We start from the raw sequence: 24061 nt of genomic DNA, 5'->3' as shown, positions 1-24061 counted from the left end.
TTGAGTGTGAAATACTTGAGTCCGTTTTTAGGACTGAAAATGTGTGAACAAACACCAGACATTTTCCAGCATCTTGAGTGCTGTTTCTGACTCAGCAGCAACACAAGGCTTCTTTTTAAGGTCCAATAATATACCCAGGGAACAATTTCAAAGTACAAATGCTCAGTTTGAGGAAAACCAGATACTGGCGTGGAAATGTCTGCCTCTCTGGACCTAAAATTCCCCATTCCATCAGCCTCACATTCAGAAGGGAGCAGTCTGCCACACTGGAGTCATTTTAAATGCTCTTAAGCGGTGATGAATGCACCAGAAAATCGAGGGCATTCCAAGAAACCCAGGGTACATTCTCTGCACAGTGAAACATCCTACAAAACCTATGACTGTTCCCCTGGCAGGGAGATTTTTAATCTGTTGCCAATTACGGGACTCAAGGGAGTTGTGTTAAACTGTGAGTGTGGCTTATGCTTCCTTTCTTTATGATGTATTTAAGAATTTACCAAAGAATGGAAATGTAGCTGTGGAAAGGAATAGTACTTGGTCTCTTATAACCTTGTAAATCCTTTGTAGAGCAAAGCTCTTAAAATGCTATTGTGGAGCTTTTTCAGTTCCCTGAGTTTTACATGCATTAATCATTTTTCTTGTAGTGGGGACAAAATCCTGCTTGCTGTACAAATACAAAAACTGCTTTGGGATTCATTTCATGTCTGTAGTGAAAATCTGATCTGACTTTCCACAGCTAGATTGTATATGCTGGCCCTATTTCCTAAAGAGCTATTTATCCAAATAGCCTTCATAGTGTACAGACTGGTTCACAATTTATTCACAATATTTATTTCACGTTTGAACAGTAAGTTTCAATTGAGAATAAACAATGAGAATACAGCAATGTACAAGGAACTAAACAAAGGGTTAGGTGCAAGTAAAGTAGACAAGTACAGTAAGTAGATTTTAGTTGCAGATTTTTGTGGTTGGGCTGAAAATATTCAAGCAACAAAAACTGTTCTGTTTGTATTATTTAACCTGGCTAGATTGTACTTCACTGTGTTTCCTTCCCCTGCTTAGTCAGTATGGAAATGAAATTCCACTAAATTTGATAAGTTGCCTTTTGACCTGATACAGATTTAAGCTTCTAGAAGCTCATACCAGCACAAGGTCACTGACAGGCAAAGTCAGTGAGTCTAAAAATGGTGCAGAAAAAAAGAGATTAGGCTTTACTTGGGTTCAGATTATTTAAACAAACAGACAAGAATTTAGGGAAAACAAAATTGTGTTTCTCATCTGATTGGTCAAATCACTTTATTATGTGATACAATTTACATTGCTGGCATGCACTGTCAAATAAAGTGTCCTTTGCAACGAGCAAAAGTCTTTAGAAGTGAAGAGTCTTCTATAAAGATAACACAGTCTCTTGCTACTAGGCAGAAATGCAGTGTGAATAGATATTTGGTTGTGTTAAAGCACGCCAAAATGAAAACAAACTATGAACAAGAGTTGTGAACATCATCATCTAACATAACTAAAGAAATTAATTTTCAGTTATATTGTGTATTCAAATGCTCTGCCTGTTAACAGAGACACCTCTGAGGGTGAGCACAAAGCCAATGATTTAAAATATCAAGAGAAATTTTCCCTCACATTTACTGAGCAGATCTGTGCATTCAAAAGCAAATGTATGAAATACTTGCATTAATATATTCAGAACTCACACACAACAGTCACAACTATTTTATAGAAAGATGCTTTGCTAGTGGAGGAACGGGGTGAAGGACAGAAAGTGGAAAATGCTGTGGGGTCCTTCTAAAGCTCTGATGCATTAATATTTCATTTACTGGTCTTGGCCTGCTGCTTTCTTTGAAATCACTACATGATCTCAATCTGGATTTAGCCTGATTTCCTTCCAAACAAGGCTATGTGATCTGTATGCATGCCTGCCCTCATGTCTGCCCTCCCATTAATAACTTCAAAACTGTTTATTAGTTGCATTTCTCTGCAGCAGAGGAACAGATCTCAAAGACAATTCATTGCCCACAGACTTTGTAAAAATAGACGGTGTTGGGGAGGCCAGAGCCACTTACCAGTGTTGCTATTGAGAGAAATGGTGCACTGGGAAGTCATTCCATATTAGATATGGGAGAATCCACATGGGAAAGAGAGCTAGGAAATCCTCAGCAGGAGAAAAAAAAGAAATCTGGAGTAGGTCATGTTAAACACCCAAATTAATCTATGATATGATACAAAACCACATGAAACTCAGGGTCAGGGATTCTCATGTTCACAGAAGTACTCAGAGATTAATTCCTGCTTGTGAAGAGAATGAAATTATAGGGCTGCACATTTTTTATTCTAGGGGAGTTGACAGAAAGTCAATGATCCTGTCTGAAACTCTTCACTTCCATGTTTGTTGCCTGTTTGGAGTGGGGAATTAGGGCTTCATCCTAGAGAATGTTTTCCTGTAATGCCATGTGATCACAGCATTAAAGCCTTTCCAAGATCACTTGGTATCATAACTTTTTTTGCAATACCAACATTTAAAAACACTTCTGGCAATTTTTAATTGCTTGTACCTTAAAATTAAGCACACATTTGCTTCTGGTAGATGCATGACCTCGGAATTCACGCCACTACATTCAATGGGAATGTAAAAGTTAGGTGTCCAATTCTTAGAATTAAAATAATGGTGTTGGGTAAAAATATGCTTTAATGCAAACTCATTAATCTGTTTTTCTTTCTAATTATGTAAAGGAAACAGTTAAAAGCAGAAACCTCAACTTGACCTGGAAAGAGGATCTTGTTTTGCTGTGGTAATATGGACCACAGGTGAGCAAAATATGTAAGAGGCATGCACTTTTCAGAATGGAGGCCTTCTGTGAAATGCATATGCATTGGTATTTACTGAATATCTAAGGCCTTGATGACCTTGAACTATAGATTTCATTGAATTTCAATTTGATTTATAATTTAACTGAAATTAAGTGAGGATTTGGCATGTACTTCCAGGGCAATAGGGTTAGATGTGAGGATAAGCCCTCAAGGCTAAGGGGACTTCCACAGTCCCACCAGTGGAATATTCCCAATTGTGATAAAAGGGGACATAAAGGGACTCTGCAGAGAGGCAGAGAGACATCTATTTTTGCCTGTGTGGCAGGAAAATTTACTCTGATCATGTGCACATATAACTCTGAGGTGCAAAGCTCATTTTCAGGCATATCATGGCAGCCTTGTTCATGTATTTTTTCTAAATCACTTTTTTTTGGAAATTCATATTGTGAAATAAATCTGTAAAGTGCTATAGCATATGATCCTATTCTAAAGGTTTACCACTCTCTCATCTTCATTCCCTGACTGGTCAGAAGGATCAGTTGAATTTTAGGGAGGCTTCTGTTTGGCTACAGAATTTCTGCCAACTTAAACTCATTAAGGCTATATTTTTTCCTGTAATTATTTGCTTTTAGGGGAAGTTCCACCTCAACTGAACTTGGATTTCATTTTCCTTTCTCCTTCATACCAATTACATTTTATAATTGCTGTAAGTGAAAATTCTTTGCAGATGGGAATATTTTGTACTATATTTTTTCTTGCTGGGTATATGTTTTAGCTTTTTCTAATCGAATCCCTTCACTCACAGTGACAGCCTTACTGAAACTAAGGAGAGTTAATAGTACTGTTGCAGTAATTTCAGCTGACTGTGCTTGACAGATCCTTCAAGAATTCCCCACAGAATAAGGAGGATTGACAGCACTTCATAAAACTCGGGGTGTTCATTTAATGCTTTAACGACATCTAAACTACCCAGGAAGCCTGCAATACATACATTTTTAGCCACATATTTCTATTGTTTAAATAAGCTGCAAATGCAAGGTATGTCTCACCAGCAAAAATAACTCAGCATCCCTTCAGATCCATCAGCATCACTTAGGTATAAGCAACCACCCAAATATTTGCTCCTAGACTCACACACTGCACCACGTATCAGGAACCCTCTGCCACATGCCAACTTCTAGAGCAGGAACTGTCCTTGCTAAACAACTTATCTATGTCTTCCCAACTGAGGATACAACTCAAAAGCTTTCTAAACTTTGAGGTACCTTAGAAACACAAATAACTGCCCAGCCAGTTGGATTACCAGGCACTGGAGCAGTAAATGCTCAGCACATAGTGCATTTCACAGAGAAATAAAGGCTGTTCAGCCTCTGACTTGTTTGATAGTTTATTACAAAAATAACTTGCAATCCAGTTTAAATAGACTCCTCATCTCTTTTGTTGTTCAAGTATCATGGTATTGATCTCTATTAACAATGCCTCTCTTCCTGGTGTTTTCACATTAATTACAAGATGTAAAACTTCACTGGAACTGTCTTTAAATCTATCTGAAATGATTGACTGTGTGTGATTTCCTGTATCTACATACTGTGGTGATTCAGGTACCATTGCCACAGACGTGTTTTAACTGTTACCATAGTAAGAATATCCATGGATTTACTTTCTTAGCTCATTATAGAAATGCAGTAAAAACCATATGGCAAATAAGCCAGTGCTTCAAAGTCTTCCACTTCCATTAGAACTTTTGCAAATCTGACTATATTTAGTAACTTAGAACTCATGCCTAACATACTCAGAAAACCTGCAAGATCCTGTAAAATACTTCTTGGTTTTAAAATGCCCTTATTTTACTTTTTTTTTTCACATTAGCTTAACTGCAAGCATTTTTGCTGTCACTTTCCACATCCTTGCTAGATTTTTGCATCAAATACATTGAATGCCCCACTTTCATCTCCCCCCTCACCCCAAGAAATGCATAATTTTGCCTTTTGACAAACAGAACAATCTTAGGTGTAAAACTGAGTCTATTCTAGAGGTTGCTAGCGCTGCAGTCATGTGAAAACTGTGCTCCATTCAATTTTGTCTCCTCATTTTTTTACTTCAGAGATCACCAGGCCAGCAAGAAACTTTCCTTCTCCAACTCACATCTTAGGGCTTGCTGAGCTGGAAGAAGGGAAAATGCCCCAGGCCCTTCAGCTGCTCATGTTGGACGCCTCCATCCCCTTGGCTGTGGATTGTAGTTTGAATCAGCTGTTGACAAGCAATAGTCAGACCTGGAATCCATGGACATTATATCGGGATCCGTTGTGGAGCGCTGAGTGCAGTAGGGATACTGCAGCTTAGGGCCAGCCTGGGGGGCACTTGGGGCAGACAGGGAGCTTTTTTGGGGTGATAGAACCCCTGATTGCTTCCCTCCCAGTGAGGCTATGCTACCACTCGGGGCTGGGGGCTCGTAAGAAACTTTAAGTTTCCATTCATCTGGTGGCTCAGGAAGCGTTTTCCTGCGAGCAGCCGACACCACGTTAGCAGCAACGGATTCCTGCATGCTTTGGGGGCCAAAAGCTTCATCCACTAGGCCAAGGGGAGATCTGGCTGCTGCTTCCCAGGGAGTCAGTCTCTTGCCAGGCTTGTCAGCTGCTGTGTCTGGCTTGCTGAAGTAGTCAGGGGCAGGCTGAAATACAAGAGGAGAAGTAGGAGACATGGCTCGAGGGATGAATGAAGAAGGTCTCCCAGGAAGCGATAGTGAGCGGCCACTGCTCCTTCCCTAGGAAGACAAAATGCCAAATACAGTTATTAAGCAGCAAGAAAGGAAGCTCCTTCTTTTCACTTCCAAACTGGAACAAAAGACCCTGAAGGCATGTGACATCCTGGCAGTCCCTTTTTATGTCTATGGGTATCTTTTAGAACTTTAATTTGCTGGAAAGGCAGGAGTCAGAGAAAGAAACAGGAACAAAGACACAGCAAATTGAATTTTTGAGGAAAGCAAGCAGACCAAAGAGAGATTTTTACTGAAAAAGTACAGTGGCATTAGCAACTGTGCAGCTTTCCCACTACTTAGCTGGTGTGCCTTGCTCTGAAAAGACCATTCTTAATGCAGAAGGGAGTCATGTTGTGACAGTTCTGTGTGTGTTTACAAGATTCTTTCTAACATTAGGCACAGCCTAATTTATTTGATAACAGGCTCTGTCCAGGACATCTGTCCAAGAACATGTCTTTGGCAATCTCCTTTTAAGAAAGGCTTTTCTTACTCAAAAATTATTAGACTGATCCCAGTTTTCTCTTTTTGGGGCACAAAAGTGAGCACAAGCAATTAAAGGCGTTAATGCAATCATTCACTTAATACCCTTACATGATGCTACTTTTGGCTTCTTTAAAAGGCAATGCCCTCAGAATTTCAGTACATTCCGACCCACTTATAGGAGCAATCCATTCATTTTTGACAAATCCTAATCTTCTTAGTAATGCAGCACTTTGAAACAGAAACTGTGTTTGTGAGAAGGTTCCGCAGCAGCTGCCATTTGGCAGCGCACGAAGCAGGTACAGCCTGTCCCCAAGCCAGACCTGCTCTCTGTGCCACACAAATTACCTTGTTCTTACAGTTTCTACAAATGTGGTTCCTAAACTCACTGATTCACACTCATTGATTCATATCCTCAGGCTTAAATTACTTTAATTCTGAAATCTGCTGTGAAATTTCTGATCTGTTTGCCAGAGACTTTGCTAGAATTTACTCTGAACAACATTGCCCTGTGTTCCTTTTCCTAATGAGCTTCCCAAACTTAAATCACTGTAAGCATGAACTAGAGAGCAGCCAACCAGGTGTGTGATTATTCAAGATATAGCTGATCTAGCAAAGATTCACATAGAAATGTCACATTTTACATTTTTCTGCCACAGGACTTTCTGCACTTAAGAAACTTGAACGACCACCGCTTCAGGTTTTAAATCATGTTGTAATATCAGCCTTTTGCATGAGAGATGGAAACTGAGGAAGAGACTTGAGATTTCATAATTTTCAGTCAGTTGGGTCATACTTGGCCTGAATCTCTTTTAAAAAGTGTAGTGACACTCAGAGGTTATGTCATGAGAGTTTTGACAAGTTTCACAACTGATGCTTTATGACAGGACTGTCCTGTCATCTCTTAGCTATGATCAGCTATTTCCAGTTAGCATTTTCAGAGAGAAAACTCCCCAACATTATTAATCCCACCCACACACCCCACTATGTTAGAAACTAATCAGATAACCCAAACCACAAGAAGTTAGGTGGTTAATCATTAAGAATATAAAGCAATTAAGAAGATAAGGTCATAGAGAGGGATGAAGTAGTTGATCAAACAGGCCCACCTCATTAGTCTGCTGGTGTTTGCTCCTGTCAGGAGAGTTCTAGAGCACAAAAGTTCCCCTTTTTCAATGGAAATATCTGTTCAAAGCCCTGTGAGTACTTTGTAGGATTTCAGAGATGCAGAGAGAAATGATACTGTTTAAACAAGTGTTGGATAAAATATCTGTCTTTTCAAGACCTTTAGATGAAAATACTGTTGAGTCGGTCCTGTTCAGAGAAAAACTCCAGAATTCATCAAGTTATGGAAGTATCTTTTTGGTGTAACCATAAATTATAAAGCAGGAACTAATTTTCTTTGACAGAGTTTAATCAGAGAATAGTGAGTTATTAAGTGTGTTTTACTACTTTTTTATCAAAATGAATCATTCTATTGTATTATTTATGTAGAAGTCCTGGTCTGGTCTTCCATTTCCCACTTGATAGCTTGTCTTTAGAAAAAGGTCTGAGGACACTTATTTAGACTTAAGACCTCAGGCTGGGTTTTAACTTTGAAATTCCAAAATGTGAAAATGCACATCTGTTTCCTCTAGCTTTGGTAAAGTAAGGATAGTCTCTGCTTCCTTGAAGTAAGGACTGAACAGTGTGTGGGTTTAACTAATATTTATCTTCTTGGATTGTGAGAGGACAAAACCTGTGAGGGTAAACAGCATTCCAGATGTTTTACCTGGAAGAAGGCTGAAGTACATAGGAGGAACTTTGTCAATTCCATAAGGGCCTGAAGGAATTTGAGGAAGAGGATCCTAACTAACTAACTAACAACCAACCAACCAACCAACCAACCAACTAACACACTATTTTGGTGTTCAGCCCCTTCAAGCCAACAAATTCTGGAATTAAGGCAACTTCCAATCACTAGAATTCATCATTCATCTGCTGGACAGCAGCAGCCAGACATGCTAATACTTCCTAATATTTCCCCTTTATATTTAAATTCTGGAGATACATCTGTTGACAAGCATGTGCTAGAAACAATGCACAAACCCCAGACACAATGGAAAACATGAAGTGTAACTAAAGAATAATTACTCTCCCTTCTTTCTCCCTTAAGCTATAAGAAAATCATAAGAAGAGGGGTAGAGATTTTCCATTCTTCACCTCAGAAATCAAGGGAGGACAGAAAAGTGAAATGCTACCAGAATTATTACTTATCACCTTTTTGATTCCTATAATCTTGTGGTAAAACAGTTATTAGAATATTGCAGTATTATGCAGCAAGACAAACTAGAACCCTCTACACTGATTAATTTATTCTTTTCCAGTTCCTGCATGTTTTCATAAGGAAAAACCTTTTTCTACAATAGTTATTGAAGGGAAAATTACTCCTAAATGTAAAGAAGAAGGGCCATTTAGAGCTGTCCTTTGCAATCAAAGAATCCTGTCAGCTGCTGAGTGCTTTGGGTGTCTGTGCAAACAGATTAAACTGTTTAGGTTTTAGATTAACACTGATTTTGACAATGGAAACTAGTTATAAACTGCTCACTGAAGCAAACATTCATGACACTGCAAGAATCTCTGATCATTATAAGACATGTTAATATAAATTAAAATTTATATACTATTACTTCCGAAAGTAACTATTTCCATGTATAAGAAAATGAATGTAAAAGCAGTACTTAGGTGCATGCATGTACAGATCTAGTTAATGTAAGATGGATATGTGTGACTGTCTGCCTTTGATTTATTAATATCTTTACCTATAGTCTGGAAAAATGCGTTATTTGGAACTTACAGCTATTTCAATTTTCTTCTTAATTATGAAAAGCTGCAAGACAAAAACAACAGTACTTAGGTTCATAAAATAGTGCAAATTTTAAAGGCAGGAGTCAGAAAGGTCTTTTTCCTGTTCCAGGCTAAATAAGAATGTGTAATACTACTTAGTGAAATGATTTTGAGCAGCTGTTTTTGTGTCTCAGGTGGCACATCTCAGTAAGAGAAAACTTGGTGTGTGTGTGTGGGTTTACAAACCACAACTGCTTTTCTACCAGTCAAGGACACAAAAGTGGGCTGGACTCTGAAACTCTCTCCACATAAACTCCTCCCTAGTGAAGTCACTTGAAAAAGTTGGACCTTCGCATCTAAGTCATTAAAGCAATTTTATTTTTGTCTTTTCATTATGGTCCTGGTCCTTAATCCCATATCAAAGCACATTAAAAGCTGAGCTAACCATAGTGCCTAGATGCTGTTTACACAGAAAGGGGACAAAGGAGGAGGAAGCAGATAAAACAGTTGTTTTATCTCAAAAAGTGGCTCTGTCTTTATAAAAAGCCCAGAGTGATGCATTTCTCCTTTGGCTTTCTATGGGCTTGCAATGGCCACTCCAGTTAGAGACCAAACCACTGAGAAAATGCTAGGACAAAATAATTAATACTGAATTTTCATGCGTTTCAATTCTTTTCTTATTTTCTTCTTTTTAACATGAAAGAAGCACTTCAGCTTTTTTAACTGAGCTGAATATGGGAGACATACTGTTAATAATATTACAGCTTTATTTTTTGTCCCAAACCATTTATTATTTAAACTTTATGTAATGAAAAAATAATTTCTCTCAGAAATGCTGCCAGCTCTGCAGTAAATGCTACAGCTATTTTACAATTCAGCTTCCAAAAGCTTTGAAATAAAATGGGAAAATAATTTTTATTTGAAACTCTTGAAATATTTTACAGTAGACTAAAATGGGAATGAAGAAATTTGGTTAATGGCTGGGGAGGGAATCTCTCCTGTCTAACAACTAAAACCTTGTGCGTGGCTGTACTGAGATCAGGAATAGATTAAAATCACACAGTTCAGGCCTGATCCTGTCTTCCTCAAAGCTGTCTTGTCAGGACTTGATTCTGAAAATTTGTAGTGAATTTCAGGACTGGAATCTAATCTTTCTAAATTCAGATTGTTTCTAAATGTGGTGTTATTTCAGGTGAGAACAATCTTGTTTTCATCATTTGTATACAAACTAAGGAAGCAGTTACTGTCAGCCACCTCATGTAAGTTTTGTGGCAACTCATATAAGCTTTGTGACAGAAATTGTGAAAATTTTTGAGTTTAAAAATAAGGTCCTTTTTAGTTGTCAATTAATGGTAGAAGAGGAAAGTGAATTATTAGAATTAGGCCTTCACTACTGCAAAATGCCTGTGTGTTTAAAAACCTAAAGACTATTGCTAACTTGTCATAAATTATTTCGTTAGCTCACTTTGCACCTGTGCAAATGAAAGAAAGCCAGCTTTTCATTATCATTTAATCTTTATCCATATGTAGTTCTCTAAATACAGTACATTTAGGCCTACAGAAAGCAAATGTCTGACACTTTTGGCCATAGGCACCTCAAATTTCCTTGGAATAAACTGTTTTTTTTCTAGTAAGGAAGAATATTTGCTGCCACCTTCTGGATTTTATATTGCACAGCTACCAGTGCAAACGGGCCCTATTTTCTGACCTTTCTACCTTGAGATGTGGTACCCGTGCCTGCTTTAGAACTGGTTTGACTTTGTGTCTGAATTGTCCCATATTTCAGTGTAAATGTCCCTGTGTGTGAACATTCACGTTGAGAACTTTATGCAGGCTCAACAGGAGCACGGCCCCTATTCCAGCCCCAAATCCTGTAAGGTAGGAGGGTTTTAGTCATTCATTCCTACAAGTATCTGGCTGTTCGACCCCCTGTAACAGTGTACTCCATGATAGTATTCCAGGGGCTATTTTAGGTCTCAAAAAGCTTCCTCAAAGCAATGCAAGGGAAGTTGGAAGGTCAGCTGTTCCAAAGCTCTGAAATGAAAGCACCATTGCCCAGTGCTGATGCATTTTGATTAAATTTCAGGATTTCTCTCCCACCAGTGCCATTTCAGGGATTCATCTAGGAAATATTAGGGTTCTCTAACACAGGAGTATATTGTAAAAAAAGGTGGTTTTGTGGGTTGAAATTCATAGGTGGTCACTGAGGGTTCTCTTTCTGGAATTCCAACTGGAGGCTGCCAGCTGTTAACACTCACAGAGGGATGTTAAGGATCACATTGACAGAGTAACTGCTGCATGTGCTGCTGGGCTCTGGAGATGCCTTGAAGTGCCTTGAACTGGACACCCAGGGCCACAGAGTGCCCTGGTGTCAGTGCTGCTCAACCTGTGCATTATTTATTGATTCGTAGAATGCAGCAGTGCAAAGATGAACCCTGGCTGCTGAATGATTTGGGTGCTAACAGCAGAAATCAGTAAGAAAATAATTCAGAATGAAAGGCACCCTTTGAAGAGTGTGCATTGAGTAAGGAATGGTGCTGAGCACGGAATGATGTCAAAACAAAGCAGCAAAGAGCTGTTTGTCAGATGGGAATCCTTGCAATGATTGCAGATATTCTGGCCACACAAACCAAGGAGATTGGATTAAGCTGACACAGGCAACAAGAATTCCAAGTGCCTCGCTTTGCAATCCAAACAGCAGTGTTTAATATTGCTTTTCTCATAATTCTATATACACAGCGTCAGGTGCTTGCATCAGTTCCACTTCAGTACTCTAGGAAGAAAACCAAGTGTACCCAGATGCCAGATATTTTGCTTTTGTTTGCAGTAGAGAGCCATGTGCCAACAACAACCTGCATAGAGGGGTTGTGAGAAGTAGCATTCTCACAAATCAAAGCAAAAAATCACTAGCAGTTATTTGTGGGTTTTGAGGAAAAAAGAATCCTTCTTTTAAAAAATTGAAAATATTTATCCATAGGTTTATACTGTATGGAAACTTTTACTTATAAATGTGCTGAATTCTTTGCTTCTCAATCAGTTAAAGGTCACACTGAAACTGAATGTTGTGCTCCATGTCACCCTTTGTAATCCAATGTGCTCCCATGATTGGGAATGTATTTTACTTCTGTAATGTTCCTCTTTTTCTTCTGTTTGTTGTTTGTTCCTTAAAACCATTACAATCTGCTCTTTCAGATCTAGATGGAAACATCAAGAGAAACACTCTATCTGCTCAAGAGTCCAATCTTGACACCTATTTAGAAATGACCTGGTTATTTTCATAGCATCTTATCTTTGAATGGCCTGGAGTTATGAGGGGAGTCTCTGGTTTAAGATTTCTGTCTTTAAAATGTACAAAAGAATGAGGATTCTTGTATGAAAATGCTGGTTTTACATTAATTCCCCACAAAGGAAGCCTTCATCCAGATAGTTAAGCTGTAAATTCAGGAAGTTATTTCTCTCATAGCTGAGTTTTCTCAGCCTAAGGGAGTGTGCAGTTCTTATATTAACCCAGATGTTTGTGCAGGTTTCACATGCACTGCAATTAAAAAGTTTGTCAAGATCATTACAATGAGGAATAGGTTTTTCCTTTAAATGATGTAGAGGATAACTGGAGACTTGATCAGCACACAAAGAAAAAGTCTTTCCCTGGCTTACTTAAGGAAGCAAATATTAAACCCATGGGATTACTGTCATATGGTTTGTCTTAGCTCATAAAGGAAGAGTTCAAGTCTGCATCTGTAGAGATCATTTCAACATAGAGTTTCAGGATTTTTTCTACTTTTTAAATCATTTGATGAAAACCTGAAGGGCTTCCTTTAGTAAGCAACCAGCCTGAAAACCACTTGTCGAACATAACTCTTGAGTGATCCCAACTTCTCCTTTATGTAATGGCATGCAAAAGTAATGTCTGCTGTAAAGTAAGACCAGTTGTTGTACTGGGTACTGTGAAGTTGTGATGGGGGCACCAAGACTGCCATGAAATTACCAGGCTCACATATTTTCCCAAAAGATCTACCAGCAGTGAGTTCATTCAGAGCTTGTGAATCCACAGGGTTTTGAAGATCTTGTCAAGTTTCTTCATCTTACAGTGTTTCCATTCCAAGCTGAGCAGAGCCATTACAAATACCATTATGCCAAGCTGTGTAATTAAGATTTGCACTTGCTGTGCCAAACCACCAAAGCAATCAGTGCAATCCCAGCTGTTTGACTTCAGGTACAGAAAGTTGCATCATGTAAAAAGGTAAGACTGGAAGAGGGAACCTTTTTAGAACCAAAGGGTTTGGAATTTTAAAGCTAGCAAATCTGGAAAAGGATCCTGGAAAAAAGAGAGGAGAAACATTTTGCACAGTGTTAGTTGTTGTCATTTCCCTGCTGTTCCCCTGCCTCACAGTGTACAGAGCATTCCCCACTCCAGAACAGCTGGAGCAGCACACCAGGGCCAGGCTGGTCCTTTGCTAAGCTCTCCTCCTGGATACTTGATAAGCAATGCTCCTCCCAGATCCCATCATCAGGTGTGAAGTTTTCTTTATAACTGCTTGTCATCTTTTCTCAGAGTTCAACAAAAAAATTTCAGGAAATGTCTGGAAATAGTCAGCTGTCTCTATACGCAGAATAAATGAGGCCCTCTTGCTGCTCTTTTACCTTCATTATTTCAAAATCCTCTGACAGGTATTTTATCTTGTGTAGTCACTCTTTTTCTATGGAGTTTTGTCCCCCCAGCTTGCCTCCCTCTAATCCCAGTAATATTTTCTCTCAAAATTTATGCTTTGCCACTTAGCACTAATTTTTCTATCCGAACCACACACAAACTCCACACTTCCTACTTTTTTTTTTTTTGAGCTTGCTGGTATCTCAACCTCTTATTTTTTGTTTCTTCCTTAGGAGAAGAAAGCAAAAGAATGAGGCTTGCTTGTAAGAGATGGTAATGTTTATGTTATAAATGTTCCTACAGGAAAAATTCATTGAAATCTCTTTCTGGTTGTTTCATAATATATTTTTTTTTCTCAAGCAGGAACATGGTAAGAGTGGTTCCTCTAGAGAAGGGAGGAGGAGTTAAGCAGTTCTTAAGAAGAAGAGTTCTTCTTTAGTTCTTTAGTTCTAGTCGAAGAACTAAATTTTGTCTTTTATTTTTGCAGCAGAAATTTTAATTTTTTGTCTGAAAGCCATTCATCTCCAAAGCAAAACTTTCCAATTCAGTTATATAGCAGGATGTTTATAACTTAATCATAAATTGAAGATATGTTAACCCTTGATTGAGGTAGCTGATTTTATGAAAAGGCTGTCTAGAATGTGAGATCAAAACTGGTGCATTATAATACTTCCCGTCTGTGCTAATTAAATGTGTTAAAATAGTCATAAAACATGTAAACTCCTCCTTTAATGTGAACATACTGGAAGTATTGCTATTGGACATGGCTTAAAATTCACTGTCAAATATGCTTCCATAGCAAAGATGACAATTGCATCTTGGCAGGCTGGCCATACTATATAAAATAATTCTAATAGCTTTTTCAGAAAACCATCTACAAAAGCTCAATGCCCTTTCCAAATGAAATTTCTGATGGCTCCTCTACACAAATAATTTTCTTGACATTTCAACTACATTTGACTTTAGCTTTTCATCTAGACCCATGATAATGAGCAGCTCAGCTTTCCTCTAAATATCTGCTTCACGAGAGATTACATCTTGGAAAAACCTGTAGGCAGAGCAGTCTTTTGAAATAGTAATAAGAATTAAAGACTTACCTGATTAGTAAAAAGAGCCTTGAAGCCAAGTTGGATGCAAGTCCCATGTGTGTAGGATGATGTGTATATAAGAAATTGAATTCAGAGCTGGGCTTTGCATGAGATTTTCGAAAGATCCAAACTGAGTTATGAGCACTAAAGTCATTGACACTTTTGTTTTTAACTGTTACTGGTGGTTTAAAAATCCTTCTGTCATTGTTCTAGGCCATATAAAATGCTTGTATTTGAATGCAAATGTGATCAAAATTCAGCTTTTCAGCATAGACGCACTTTCAAAGCTCCTGTGTCTCGGAGCCACAGGCATCAATACCAACACTTGTGGAGGAAGAACAAAGCTGCTATAAATCTCCTCCTTAGGGAAATACTCTTTTGGTGGTGGAGTGAACAAGTACAGAAGTATGATTATAATTTACAGATGTGCTTTACAGGAGGAGACTTAGCAAAAACATGGAAGGCAGTATGAGGCTGATTGGATTTCTGTGTCTCTTCATAGCATTACTTACCTTTGGCAGGGGATCTTTATTCTAAGTATATCCTGGTGTCTTAAAGTCTACCTAAAATAGTGTGTGCTACTCCAGATTGATCTTGGAAAGAGGGGGAAAAAGGAGGGAGCAAAGAGAAGAGGAAAGAGGTGGGGAAGGAGAGGGAGGAGCTTTTGTATTAACAGACTAGCATAGGAAATAGTCTTCCCCAAAAAGTAAACTGTCAGTCTGTACATGGAAGTGAAACAAAAAAAAAGCAGCCAAACCAAAGAAAAAAGCCACAAACAGGCAGAGAGGAAAGGGACAAGTTTAATGATAGAAGAAAAGTACAGGTATTGACAGTGGAAAACAGGTAGAAGGGAGATCTCCAAAGGACTAAAATATTGCTACTTTCTATTTCCAGGTAAATGCAGTATAACAATTTCTTGAGTTTTCAAATTTTTTCCCCCTCTGAATATCCTATAATTTTTCTGAATTTTAAGGGGGAGATGGGCCCCTTGGTAATTTTCTTCTAAAGCAGTCATTATCCCAATCTAAAATTTAAAGGGGAGAGTAGAATTTCGGAGGTCCAAAATTCATAGGACTGTATTTTATTTGTTTGATTAGAGTTTGAATTCAGCCTACTTTCTTCATGTGCAACCAAATGCATTCTTCTCATCTTTGACTGCAGTTTGAGTTACCATAATGGGACCAAACTACAGAGATTTTGTTCATACTTAGGAATGTTTTCTTCATTGAGATAGATGGTTCTTCAAACCCTGCTACGATATACAAGGTCCATAATCTGGTCTGTAACTAGCTGAATGATAGTTTAAACAAATATGCCAACAAATTCTGCCACCTTTATTCACAGAGTTATGCTTTAATCTTTAGCTTCCCACCTGGGATGGATTTTGATTCCCTCAGTTGTGAGAAACAGCACCTTGTTTTAGCCCTAGCACCACTGATGCTGATGAAAGCCATGCTAAACTACTCAGATATTTGCTCTAGATTTACTGCAGGATTATACAGTACATTTCAAGATCACAGGCTCTTAGTAGCAGTATTTCAATCCTTAGTCCCCAATATGACAAGTAAAAGATAAAAGACCAGAGTAAAAAGATTTAAAGTGTGAAGAAGCACTGTGGAGGCCCAAGAGAAGAAAATTAAATGTGTACAAGAGGCCAGTAGGAAGACATGGTCATAATCATGATTTACAGGTAATTTCTGTGGCACAGAGTACTCTGGGAGCAAGAATCAGCACTCTACACTATAGGCAGCCCTCCAGTCTTCAGTCACTGTGCTTTCACAAGAAACTGGCTCATTACATTGCAGCTGCAAAACGCAGCTCACCTCTCTGACTGCTCAATAATTTTGATTTACAGGCTTCTCTCATACTTGTTGAGTTCAAGGCAAACTCTGGCTAAAATTATGCCTGCATGTAGGATGTGAAATTTCCCCAAAATGGGAAATTTTAAGCAATTTGTCCAGCTGTCTTTCCACCTCTTTTTAGTCTTCATAACACTCCAGCATCTCTTATAGCACGTTCTCTGTGAAATCACAGAGGCAATTCATGATTTTGGATCACAGCTGATCCACATAGCTTACTAGCTAAGCCCCTGGCTGATCAATCAGATTGCTGTGGAAGGACCTTCGAGCCAGGACAGATTCTGAGTGAATTCCATGAGGCTCTGTGCAGGCCAAAGGTCTATCCAGTTGTGTTCTGCTAGTGATCAGTCAGAGTCTAACACTGTATCTATTTTATGCTGTGTCAATAATACATATTACTATTAGTTAATAAGGCACTTCTTTAAAAAAAAATAACACCAAAGTCCTCTAATCCCTAGGTCATTAGAACACAGTTGGGGAGAGGGACAGGAAGAAAGCTGTTCTCTGTTAATTTGACATACCAGGAATATTGTTCACTGTTTCTGTTGTTGTAGTCCTAAAGCAAAAACCTAGTGTCCTGCTCACTTCATGCAATGGCACCTCTCCATTTCAGGGTGTCATCTCTATGAAGCACCTGATAAAATGCATAAATGTGCTAAAAATTTTAGATCTATTTTGATTCCTTTAAAAAGTTCAAATATTTTGGACCCAGATTTGAGGTGATACATCTGACATTCTTAAGTAAGCTAAGGAATACCACTGGCACAATCTGTGTGCCAGGTGACCACTGCAAACCAGTGACTGCAAGCAAAACGGACACTAAGTTTCTGCTTAGAAACCAGGTTTACTCTCGAATAACCGATGGCTTCCACACCTGTGCAGTGACACCAGCTTTCTTGGCTGAAAATTTTGGCCTCGGAGCAGTAAACAAAGAGGACGTGGTGGTTTCAGGCTTAGAAAAGGCAGAGTAGCTCGTGGGTGAATATGATTCATTCCCTGTGAGAGAGGCGTTGGACGGGAACAAAGGCTGGGACCCGTAGGCTGGCACGGAGTACACCGAGGAGGGCCGGGCCCTCGTGGGAGAGCCAGCACCAGGTGGAAGGTAGGTGGGTAAAGGCAGTGTTTGCTTTGAGGGGGACAGCTTCGATGTCTGCTTCAGGGCAAGGCTTTCCTTAGGAGGCTGGAAAGTAAATAAAGATGGATCAAGTTGATAAGGTTGATGTTTCATGATATCCAAAGCATTGAGACCTTTCTTAGGTTTTCTTTTTGTGTTTTTGGTAGCAGCAGGGGCCTTAGAGGAAGGCTTGGTAGCAGCAGGAGGGTAAGACGGGCAGTGGATGGGATTATAAGCGACGGGTGGAGGTGCTCGGATGTTAGATGAATATTTCCAAGAAGCTGGTAAAGATGGAGTTGGAGATGCTGCTCGTGCCATGTTTGCCTGCACAGTCTCTGAATCTACCACATACTTCTCCATTCGGGAATGCCTCCTGGCAAATAGCTGTGCTCCTTTCCCACTCATAGCTGGTGGCATCTCGAAGGGAGGCTTTGTTTCCCCAGAGCTTGGGGTGACTGGTGTTGCCTTGGGGGCAAGGTTTGGACTCGCCAGGCTGGCCTGAGGCCCTTTGAAAGGACCAGCAAGGTCGAGAGTGCTTGGGGGATGGACAGGAGAATGAGGATACTGTGGAGATTTGGGTGGTGCAGGATATGCTGCCTGAGGTGAGGCTGGTGCTGGGAAAGAAGGAGGCTTGTTGGAAGCTGCAGCTGAAGGTGACCAAACCGGTGAAACTGGAGAACTAGCAGAAGGAGACACCTTGAGTAAAGGCTTTGGAGCAACAGGAGGAGGGGCCTTTTGTTTAGATGCTTGAGTCTGCATGAAATTGCAAGCTTCTGCTCCCAAACTGAGGTAGTCTTCTTCGGGTCCTGACTCAAAACCAGCTCCGGTCCCTTTTTTGCCCTCTGCATTGTGTACAAGGGACAACAGGGCAGGATTAGGACTTACTTTGGGCGCGTCTTTGAAATTGAACATAGGTTTGGAAGTGCTTCTTCTCTTTGCCTCCTGCAGTATCCCAGTTCTTTTGGCTGGCACAGCAATCCTTTCATCCCTGGACGCGATGTGTTCCGTGGGCTCCGTGGCTGCCCATGCGGGCGGGGCAGCCTTGCTGGCCACAGGAGCTGAGACTGGTCTGTAGAAAGCCTCAGCTGGTGGGCTGACAGAGCAGTAAGGAGGTGGTGCTGCTGCATCTGAAAGGGGACTGGTGACATTTCTTACAGGTGAAAATGGTGCAGCTGCTCGGTTTTGAACTCCAGAAGGGAAGGGTTTTGCTGTTTTATTCAAAGATGCTGCCTTTTGAGTTCCAGAGGACTGAAAAGAGAGGTTTGTGCCAGGTGCTAAGCCAAAGCCATTTTGTTGTACAACTTTGCTGTGATTCTGGCTCATGTCTGTGTAGCTTTTGCTCACACAGCTCTGCTGTCTTGACATTTCCTCCTCTTTTGATTGATAGATGGAAGAGCTCACTTTCTGGTAGTTCTCTGTCACGGTGCTTTCCCTGTGCTCCTCTGTCTGCACTGTGCTTGCCTTCATCTCCTCTTGCTCCGCCGTAATCTGATCCATCCTCTGCCGCCTCTTGGCAAACATGAGGGCCCCTTTCCCTGTGCTGTCTGCAAGCGTCTGCATCTCCTCTCCACTTTTTGTCTTCTTTTCCACCTCAAGCAGACCACTGTCCCAGTCAAATGTCACGATCTTGCCGTCCTTGTCAATGTCAGAGAAAAAATCTTCATCTATTTCTGACTCACTTGTTGCAAGCAAACTCACCTCAAAAGTGTTTTCCTTGTCCCCCTCTTCACCTTCACCCTCTTCCTCCTCGTCCTCGTCACGTTCTAACTCCCCAGTCCCGTAGCTGACTAAAGTGTATTTCCTCGCCCTTTGGCGGCGCTTCTTGAACATCAACACCCCCTTGGAATTGGGGTTGGGAGCTGCTGTCAGCAGCAGTGCAATGCTTTTACATTTAGATTTGGCTTCTTTCACCTGCTTCTCCGACAGGCTCTCACTTCGTCGGAGCCCTGGGGAAGGAATCAGAGTGCACAATTAATTCATGCAGCCCACCAAACTGCAAGGAGATTCACAAGTGCATTTTTCTGTACTGAAATTTATTAAATATGAAAACATTTCTTTTGTATGGAAAGTTCATTATACTTGAGTTTTTGTCACAATATCAGCTGGGTTATAAATGCCATACCCAGTGTGCCTTGGAGACACACCCATGCAAGTTCAAAGGCTACATCACTTTCATTAGAACTCTCTTAGCTCAACAGGAACATTACACACATCTTTATTTCTAACATTCTTAATTTTTATTCCCAGCACCAACAGGCAGGTGATATTTTCTCATTTATCCAGCTTCTGGTCTGGTATTTTCCACGTATTTGACTACAAGTTCCTAGGCTTACAGCAGCCATTCCCAGCCAGGCAGGCCCATGACTCCTTAATGTCTAAGACCAAATGAAACTGAGCAGATTCTGCCTGACAGTGGCAGCAGCTTCTGCCATTTAAGTGCTTCTTTTACTCCTGTAAATTGCAAACTTGCTAAAAGTCAGTATGCTACTGTGTATTAGCTGTTTAAAAGCACGTATACATCCAGAAGGGCATAGACAGAAAATATTAGCATTAGCTTTCAGCCCCTTGGTAGATGTGGGAGTTTGCCCATGGTCTGCAATGAAAGCAGGTTTCAGTCTTTAAACAAGCATTATTTGCCTGAAATATAAGTTCTGTAAGATATGACATATACAGAATATTTATTTTGGAAATGTGGCAAGAGTAAATCCACATTTAAGAACAGAACCAAGGAGACTCAACTAACTTCTCAAGGTTATTCACTGGAGTAACAATGACAGTATTTTCGAAAGCATAAACTACTGGTTTTCTTCAGGTCATGTGAAAGAGGAACAGAAGCAGCTGCAAGGCTGATGGATGCACTGGACATCAGTGTGACTGCTTCCTTGTAATGGGACATGAAGCGTGTCCCTCATGGGGCAATGGTAGTCAGGTGGTGTCCCTGCTGCTTTCTCTTCCTTGTACTCTACCACTGAACCTCATCAATTACAGCCTCAATAGCTCCTCCCTTCAAAAACCTGGAATTTAAAGCTATTCCTGACTAAATCTATAGTCACAAGGAAAAAACATGTCTCTGATAAAAGTAAGTTATTTAGTATCTTTTTCTGGCATAAATAAAACAAACTTTTTAAAGAAAGCCATGCCCTGTGTTTTCTAGTCATGATCCTTTTAGCCATGTCAGTAGATGGAGTCTGATACTTCTCCTATTAAAGACAATTGGAGTTTTGCCATTATGCCAGATGACTGCATAACTGGACCAATGGTCCTCACAAGAATCTATAAAAGAGAAAAGAGCATGGCACCCAAACCAGCAATTTGTAATATTTTATTGTTGGAGAGCGGGATCACAAAATCTGTTGCTCAGTCCTGTGACAGTCCAATTACTTACAAGAGTCACTGAAGGTATTTTCCAAAACTATGGGTTTTAGTGTTGGAATGCTTCCTATTCAGGTAAATATAATCTGAATAATATTATTCAGATTATTATAATATATTATTACAATTACTATTATTAATAATATTATTAATATATTAATATCAATATATTACTATAATAATTATTATATTATTATATATAATAATATATTCAGATTAATATAATATTATAATAGAAAATTTCTGCTAAAGAGATCATAATAAAAGTTCTTCTCTAGTTCAGACTTAAATGCATAATAACTTCTCTTTTTGCAGAAAACATGCATAGTGCTTGCTGCACACAGAGCCTTCTCTAGGCTGGGCAATTTGTCTTTTCTAATGTGTAGACAGGTTAGTAGTAGTAATAATAATAATAATAATTAAAAATCGTAGTAAATCAGTTGTTCCTAAGCATAATGACCTGCCACTAGTTTATAAGAAACTGAGATTGTCATAGTTGACATGGAAAAAGGACAGGACTTCTTGAAAGAAGAGTTTATAATGTAAAAAGTAGTTCATTCTTTGTACGTTTTCCTTTTAAGACAGGCACTGCAAGTAATTCCCTAAGAAATGCAGGTACAGTCCCACAGTTAGTTCTGACTTTGCAGCCAAAATGTGAAGCATGTGCACTTTTCTTTTATACTTCATTTAATATGCCCTAAATATGTGGGTTGCATACAGACACTTAGGCATAAGTAACTGCCTAATCCACTTGCCAATGAGACACAAATGGTTATCATGCTAAAAATATGCTTCTAGTGGAATTAGCAGTGGGTTAGCAGAGGAGTTCCAACGCTGCATATGAAATAGTTTGTTGCTACAGTATCTCACTGCACACATTCAAGCACCTTTGACATACTGCTACTAAATCCCCAGACAGGATTCTTCACATTGCTGGGAAGGAGCAAGCAACCAATAGAAAGCTCTCAGATGAATAAAATAACAAAGAAATAAATAGATTAATTAATAAATAATACACCTCTACAATCAGTTAATCAATATTGCCTCCAGTGGCAAGTTTGCTTCCATGTAAACTTCTTGGACACATTTTGAAGCTGACCTCTGGGTCTGGGAGTGAGGACAAATAACATGTTCACTTTACAGTCTAGAGAAGGCTGACAAAACCAAAAGGATCATGTAACAGTTATACACATGCTGGTGTCCGTCAAAATCTCTTCTGCAGACAACATCAAGCTTTGCTGCTAGACTTTTTTATTAACTTTTCAAAGCAGTGGCATGGCTTTGGTTTTAGATGATGCAAATGACAACGCAAAGCTTTTGCTATAAAAGGAGAAAGCCACAGGATTCACTTAGACATGTGCAAGCAACTTGCTCTTTTTGTTAATATTTTACAGATTGCCACTGAATATGAGTTAGAAGACCAACAGAGTTCAGCCCTTTCAGGAGATGTAAGTATTTTTAGTTGGACAAAGTCATGAGTTAATTTCAAAGTGGAAGTCTACTAAGCAAAGTTATTCAGCGCAGTTAAGGCATGGGTGCACTCTTGGCTCATCACCAGGAGCATTGTATTACCCTGAAAAAATACATAAAGCAAGAACAGAAACATCATTTAAAAGAAAAAGAGAGAGGGAAAGTTAAAAAACTGCAGAAAAAAAAATCTCTAAACATTTTTTTTCCTAATGCATTCTAAAACCTGAGATTTTATCCAAATCTACAAAGGATGCCTCCAGGCAGTGCAAATATTAGATGGGACATACTCACTTGCGTGCCTTGCCCTGTGCTTGAGAGGTCTGTGTTCCTTTTCCGAGTGCTTGCTGTCTTCTCCCTGCACTGTGGCTTCTGCTGAGATTGCAAAGGAGAGGAGGGAAGGAGGCGCTTCTGACTGCCCTCCTTCCACTTGAGAATCAACACACCCCCTTTCAGACGGAGACCTGGGCGCTTCCTTCTCCCTGTCTGAGCAGTCCAGGATCACCTCCACCCTGGGGATAGATGGAGCTGCACTTTGGATCCTCTTGACCTCCTTGCTGCTGGAAAAGTGGACTACTTTGTTTGACCACTGGATGTTGCCCTCCTTCACAGCCAGGGGAACTGCGATGAGGGGGCTGCTCCCGCCCTGCTGTGCACTGGGGCCTCTGCCTGAAGGGGGGAACTTCTCTGCCCCCAGGAGAGTCACAGCAGGAGTACTGGTGGCCTTGTGGCCGTCATTTGAGAGGGACACTTGCAGCTCAACCATGGCACCTGGCCCTTCTTCTTCTGCCACCCCTCTGACACCAGCCTCGTCTGTCACGATCACTTTAGGGGTGGCTATCACTTTAGGAGGAATTCTGTGGCTTTGTGTGGTCTCTTGTTTTGTTTCAGTAAAGTGTGTGTTGCTTTCTGCTGCTCCGTGGTGAGTCCCACTGTAAATCTCTGTGATGCATAAATCTCCGTGGGGTATCTCTTGCTCTGTGTTCATTTGCAGTGTGGTGTTCTCCCCATAGTCCTCAATTTTTATGTTCTCATGCTTCCCATTTTCTCTTTCAGCGTTCAAGGTTTCATTTATTCCACTGGAGGATCTGCACATACATAAACAATTCAAGAAATTAAGCTGCTGTAAGCACAGCCATTGTAAATAGAGTTGCAAAAGCAATTTCTGCACAGTATTTCTGCACCCAAATTAATTGTGGCACCTTCTAGCAGGTCCATTTAAATAGAAGAATTTTCCCAGAATGTAGATGTCTTAAATAGAAGCATCTTGTATCTTTCAGAATTTTTCAACTTAGCAATGCAGTAAGAAGGAAATTGCATTACTCTGGTAGAGCTATGACCCAACTACTAAGCTAAAATGTGGAATTGTATCTTTCTTAACATCAGCGTGCTTTCAAAGACAGATTTCTGTTACAGGGTTTCCAGAGAAATGCTGCTGAGACTTTTGAGACAATACTTCTTCATATTCCACATGTCTGTGAGAAAACTGACTTTGCATGACACCACAGGAGTGGCCCATTTTTGGCTCTGTAGCCACTCCTGCAACTGTTTTAGGCACCATCCTTACATGTGGTTCCTGTCCCAAATCATTCACTCTCTAAGGAATAGAGAAGTACTGGATAAGGATCA

General features: G+C 39.9%; 1 protein-coding gene across 1 annotated transcript in view; it reads right to left on the bottom strand.

The window, feature by feature from the left end:
* Positions 1 to 692: 692 nt before the first annotated feature.
* SYNPO2 (synaptopodin 2) overlaps positions 693 to 24061 on the bottom strand; it is an 80319-nt gene continuing 56950 nt past the window's right edge. Inside the window, exons 3-5 of the mRNA XM_030948418.1 lie at positions 22727 to 23520; positions 17354 to 19539; positions 693 to 5584 (exon numbers count right to left, since the gene is read on the bottom strand). Of these exons, the coding sequence (XP_030804278.1) occupies positions 5021 to 5584; positions 17354 to 19539; positions 22727 to 23520 (3544 nt within the window). The 3' untranslated portion in view covers positions 693 to 5020. The remainder of the gene's footprint in view (positions 5585 to 17353; positions 19540 to 22726; positions 23521 to 24061) is intronic.

Source organism: Camarhynchus parvulus, chromosome 4 (genome assembly GCF_901933205.1).
Source record: "Camarhynchus parvulus chromosome 4, STF_HiC, whole genome shotgun sequence".
Taxonomy (NCBI): Eukaryota; Metazoa; Chordata; class Aves; order Passeriformes; family Thraupidae; genus Camarhynchus; species Camarhynchus parvulus.
The sequence above is the reverse complement of the archived record's forward strand: the minus strand, read 5'-3'. Positions and strand labels throughout refer to the sequence as shown.